The 5,674-nt window shown below is 51.0% G+C and overlaps 1 protein-coding gene across 1 annotated transcript in view; it reads left to right on the top strand.

Annotated features, from left to right (window-relative positions):
* LOC104498596 (dedicator of cytokinesis protein 11-like) overlaps positions 1-5,674 on the top strand; it is a gene marked incomplete at its 5' end in the record, with an annotated part of 32,963 nt that overhangs the window by 4,748 nt on the left and 22,541 nt on the right. Inside the window, 3 exons of the mRNA XM_010141995.1 lie at positions 3,851-3,967; positions 4,193-4,282; positions 4,935-5,017. Of these exons, the coding sequence (XP_010140297.1) occupies positions 3,851-3,967; positions 4,193-4,282; positions 4,935-5,017 (290 nt within the window). The remainder of the gene's footprint in view (positions 1-3,850; positions 3,968-4,192; positions 4,283-4,934; positions 5,018-5,674) is intronic.

Genomic DNA, 5,674 nt, shown 5'->3' with positions numbered 1-5,674 from the left:
GTCTTGATTTTAGAGCCAAAGTTTGCTGTGATTCCTGTCGTGGCCTGTGGCAGCCTGGCTGCACTGTGCTGTGGCCAATGTAAGGCTGTGCCGCAGGTGGCAGCGGGCTGCTGGGTGCTGCCGCAGCGCACAGCTTGGGTAAGGAGAGCTCGAGAGACTGCGCTTCTAGCAGCTCCGCAGGAGAAATGCCTGTCTGTGGGTGCTGCGAAGCCCATCTAGGTGACAGTTCTCTGCAGGTGTCCATCCCTCACCTCCTGGAGCTCCCTGGAGCTCCCTGCATCATTGGTCTTGTGTCCTGGGACTCGCAGGCTACAGACACAGCACTGGCCTGCACAACGTGTTTTGTCCAGCAGCACTAAATTCACGAGAGTGGAAGGGCTGTAGTGAGTTAATTTAAGAAGCTTTTTCATATTCGGTGTGGGTAGTGCTGCCTCTCAGGTGAGGATGTGGGACCCTTTTCAGTCCTTACCCTTTAATTATCATTGAATCCCATGAGAGTCACAGCCAGGACTTTGTCTTGCTGGTCATCAGAGATGTCAAAGCTAGAAAAGAGATGTTAGCAAAACCCCAGCTTATAAAAAGAACAGCTTTAGAAGTGGAGTCCGTTTCAGGGCCACATTGCAAAATAAATTAAAAAAAAGGACTAAAAATACTGTATCGTTGGAAGGCCTGAGTTCTGCACTCCCAAAGCTACTATTTAATGCCATAGTGATGTGAAAGGCTCCTAGAGGGAATCTGATTTACTGTTACAGCTGCTGCTGGGGTGAGGCGAGATGGGGAGTTGGTGCAAGCAGCACTTGGGCTCACGGCGTGGCTTTAACCAGCTTATGCTACTGAGTTTCTCTAGGATCGCTGCAGTGATTAGCAGCGAGAAAAGTCAGTCAGACAGGTGGGCAGAAAGCCATACGCCTGGTCTGTAGAGTCCTGCCTGGGCTCTGGGGGTGGCCGAGCTTTGGGGGTGCCTGACCCCAGACCTGCAACTCACAAATGTCCTCTTAATTCACATTAATTTACAAAGGTTGGCGAGTTTTCAAAAGTGCATAGTGTTATCCCGAGACAAGACCAGTGTTTCAGATGATTAACCAGGTTCAGTTAAGCATTTAAAGAGGCTGAGGCTGACTGTGAGAAAATGGGTTCCTTTTCTCCGTCTACCTGCTGTGCTTTTGGGACTCCTGTTTTTCGGATGATCTCTTTCTTTTTGGGGGTTCCCGTGCAGCTCAGGTGGTGGATGCAGGAGCACGTGCAGTGCAGCTGGCAGCATGCAGCCGGCAGCGTTTGCCACCCCGTGCCCCAAATCCCCCACGGCCAGGGAAGCCGGGCAGCAGCAGCTGGCCACTCTGGAAGCCAGCATGGGCTCGCTGCTGAGTGACCTTTGTCTTTCCCGATAGTGCCTGGTGGGCTTCTCCCATGACGGCTGCAGTGCTTCTGCTGCTGCTAACATGACACTGAGACTTGTGAGGTTTCTTTCAAGACTGTCTGTGCAGTGAAGCACAGTTTCCAGAGAGCAATAAAGAAGGAACTGCTTCAGATACCTGAGTTAATTTATGCTAGATTCCTGCAGCACGGAAAAGAGACATTTGGAACACAGAACTGGGGCAGGGGGTACATTTTCCCTAGCCAGGAGGAAGAACTTCATTGAGGACACTGAGAAGCACGAGTGGATGCTCAGCAAAAGGCTGTGCAGAAATCGCCCTTCCCAGAGGCACCCAGCATTGCTGGTACGAGCAGAACAAGCCTTAATTGCGTATAGGCTCCGTGCTCTCCTCCGCTAGGGAGATACTGGGACGTTGTTCTGCTGCTGGGAGCCATTCCTGGGAACTCAGCCTGAAAGGTACCTGCTTGCATTTCTGAAGTGCTGTGGAGAAAAGCTTTTCTCTCGGTTTTGCTTTCTGAACGTATTAAAAGCTCACCAGTCGTGCGCCTGGGACAGTGGAGTGGCCTCTGCTTGGCGGGGCTGGTCCTTTGGGTGGGAGAAGCCAGAGGCAGACTGAGAGAGGCAACTGCCTTCCTGCTGCAGCCCAGTGCGCCTTCAATGTCTGCTACATACCCTGGATGTTTATTCTCATTTTACCATGTACAAGGGTATGACGAAAAAAAAAAAGAAAGGATTTTTTTTTTTCAGTTCTTTGGGTTTTTTTAAAGGTGCCGGTATGTTAGAAGATATCACCATACCAGGATTTTCTGCAAGATTTCAGGAAAATATTAAAACAAGATTAAAATATGACCATGCCAAATAGCTCTTGCTCCCCCTCATTACTCCCTTGTGTGACAACTGCCTCCCCACAGTTCCAGCTCCACTTCAACGCAGGAGATGCTCAGCTGCCATTAGAGCAAAAATCCCGCTCGCATTTGCTGCAAAGGGCTTGTACAAAAAATAATGCATCCCAGAGACTCAGGAGCCAAAGACATGGGACAGAAACCCTTTGGCTATGATTGGTTTGGGAAGAACAATATTGATTTCTTCGCTTATCTCACGTGTCACAGACAATATTGGGCCATTTGGACGCTTGATGGTCCAGCGATTTACCCTGTGTTGTTATATGGTGCTGAGCTTTTGATTCTCACTTTGAACTCATTTTCCCAAGCCGTAGGTTTTGCTGTCTGCAGCAAGAGACCTTGTACTGGTGTCATTTTTAACTCGGAGCGTGCTGCATGAATGGTCCTGGCAGAGCATTCAGCTGGGGAACGCATCCAACGCATGGGGAAGCATCCAGCGTTCCTCTTCCAAGGGTGGAGAGCCCAAGCACGATGCCATCCTGCGAGGGTGTTATCGCCAGAGGCACATGCCATCCTGGCACCATGCGGCTCCTGAAACGGTTTCATGAACTCTGTCCATGGCATGGACAAGCATCAAGAGCCTTTTGGTCGAGATTCAAAACCAGGCGAGGTGGATGTATCCAAACTTGCTTCCCCCGTCGTTATCACCATTCACGTACAGAGGCACGGCTTTGCTTTTGGTGCGAAGTCTAATTTTTACAACTGCAGTGCTAAGTGCCTGACTCTCACTTGTGACGTCTGAAGTCTGGGGCTGGGCAGCTGAGATGACGTTTTCTTACTTCAGCAGTTTGTGGGTTTCTCACCTTTTTTAAGATCTGGATTCTGGACTCATAACACAAACAAAAGTGCCGCAATAGCCAACATAATGGCGTTCCCCTAAAGCTCTTACTTGTGACTCCAGGGATTTTGAAAAAGTTCGTCTTGCTTCCCGGAGATGTAAGCCAGAGCAAAACCAGGCCCCGGATTTCTCCAGCCTTTGGCTGTGGCCGGTTGATGGCTGTGATTTATGGAGAGGGCTTTCCTGCCTTCCCAGAGGGATGCCGCTCGTCCTTCTGTGGAGGGAGATTCCTGCCCTGGAGGTCACAGCAGCCGGCGTGCTCTCATCTTGCCAGCGGCACCTTTCCGGGGAGAGCACGGCTGGGATCAGCTGCTCTGGCGCTGAGCTGGGCAGAGCCGGCGTGGGAGGCCGTGCTGCTCCCGAGCCGCGCGGATGGGCTGCTCGCAGAGAAATCCGCTGCATCTCGCAGCCGTTACAGCTGCGGCCTGCCAGGAGGACTTCTTGCTCCATTAAGAAATTAGAGACTGTGCTTGGACCAGAGCAGCACAGTGCTGTGTTTCTTCCCGTAGCTTATTGCCAGGCACAAATAACTTAACCCCTTGTTTCCCTTTCTGCAAATCATGCACGTCGGTGATGACCTTCATCGCATGAGTGTCAGAGTGCTGAATTAATGAGCAGTCCACTGGCAACACAGTTTGAAACTGTCAGGGTAAATGAAGCAGAAGATGTTCGTTACTGGTTATTTTATGTATTTTATATGTATGTAAATTCTTTTATCTTCTATTTTTCCTGCAGGAAAAAACCAAAGTGGTAGAACCCTTGGACTATGAGAACGTGATCCTTCAACGCAAAGTCCAGATCTACAGTGATCCCCTCCGGGACCTGCTGATATTTCCGATTGAAGATGTATCTGTGAGTTTGCACAGGTTGATTCTTATGTTTAGGGCTCACTCATCTCCAGCCCTGATCTCCCTGGAAAATGTCCACTGTTAACCACATGGTAGTTCTGGCTGCATTACTGACACACAAACCCAAAGTGAGCCACTGCTGATTTGGACCCACCACATTTATTTACAGGAAGTATCAAGCCCTGAAGACCCAATATGCACTAAAAACATGTTCTCCTTTTTCCTGCAGATCTCGGTCATCAGTCGACAGAGAAGGACTGTCCAGTCAACGGTGCCAGAAGATGCTCTAAAGAAAGCTCAGAGTCTCTTTGTCAAAGAGGTAGGGCAAAAGCCCGTGCAAGGCCTGGCTTCAGCGCTTTCTCCCTCAGGCAAGATGCTCTCCTGTAGCTCCTGGTCTGTGAGGCTGCAGATCGCTTAGTTTTTCCTGTGTGGGAAGCACCGGTCACTGGCAGCCCGATCACACGAGGTAGCTCTTGCACACGCCTCTTCTGCAGTGCTTCTTTCCGGCGGGTTTTGTACACAAGCCGCAGGCATGCAGCAGGGCAAGGGGCGGAATACGCAGCCTCCCTGGAGCATCCCGAGTGCCCCGGCTTTGTTCTGTAACACGCCGCTCTCTAGGACCAAGCGCAGTGGAACTAAATGCCAAGCGACGGTCAATGCTGAGTGAGAGGCACTACATTTCTGAGGGCAGAAAAGTGGCGCTTTCTGGAAAACAGCCCCTTCCCAAATCACTAGTCCTTTTTTAAAGCCTTGGAGTGATGTAAATACAAAATCAGTAGCTGTGTGGCAGCCAGATGCTATGTGCTGAAAAGGTTCCTTAAGAAATGCAAAACAAGTGAAGCAGCTCATTCAGATCCTTTCCCTTGCGCCGATCTCACCCACCTGTCTGTACCTCTGTAAGCTTTCAGACTTGGGTACGGTTCTCTTTTGCCTGGTGTAGCTTTCAAAGAGCTGTATTGTTTTCCTTTCAGTGCATTAAAACATACAGCTCAGACTGGCACGTGGTAAACTACAAGTATGAGGAATACTCAGGAGACTTTCGGATGTTGCCATGGTAAGTGTCACATGCCCTTGGAATACTAATGCATGGTCACCGGGCTGAGGTTCGGTCAGGCTTAGGAGGAACAGTCTGTCCTTCTTCCTGATGCCTGTCCCACCAGCAGCTGCCCCTCCAGACTTATGTCGCTCTGAAGGTTAGAGAGCCAGCGGTTCATGTTGTCACACCGCTGTCAGTCAGCAGTGTCAGGGAGGTGCTGACAATATCACCAGCCTGGGTTGTTGTTTCACATCCCGCCCACCAGTGTGCAAACAGCCCCCTCCGGCTGGGCTGAGGACGGGTGACAGTCTGGGCATGTGGCAGCATAAAGAGTGTTGGCAGCGTCTGCTCGTCCTGAATCAGCAGCCTTGCTGTCCCCAGGACTGGTGTTCGCTGGGTGCTGGACACAGTGTTCCCGTCCTGAGCAGATCGTCTTTGTGCCCTCTGTCACTGAGACGTTGTTTTACAGCTTCAGCCCAGTGGTGTCGTATCGCCGTTAGTGCTGGCAGTGCTGGAGAGTTACGTGCTCTGAAACGCCAGGCTCTGCCAGGGGTTCCAGCCCCAGAGCTAACCGAGGTTTCCAGACAGGCATATATTTCTCGGATTTCTGCTGGATTGTTGTTTTCTCAGTGGCGGCGCCTGCTCTGCTCTCGCTCCCCCTGCTCCGGGCACTCC

This window comes from Buceros rhinoceros, unplaced genomic scaffold (assembly GCF_000710305.1).
Source record: "Buceros rhinoceros silvestris isolate BGI_N320 unplaced genomic scaffold, ASM71030v1 scaffold19138, whole genome shotgun sequence".
NCBI classification, from domain to species: Eukaryota; Metazoa; Chordata; class Aves; order Bucerotiformes; family Bucerotidae; genus Buceros; species Buceros rhinoceros.
The sequence above is the reverse complement of the archived record's forward strand: the minus strand, read 5'-3'. Positions and strand labels throughout refer to the sequence as shown.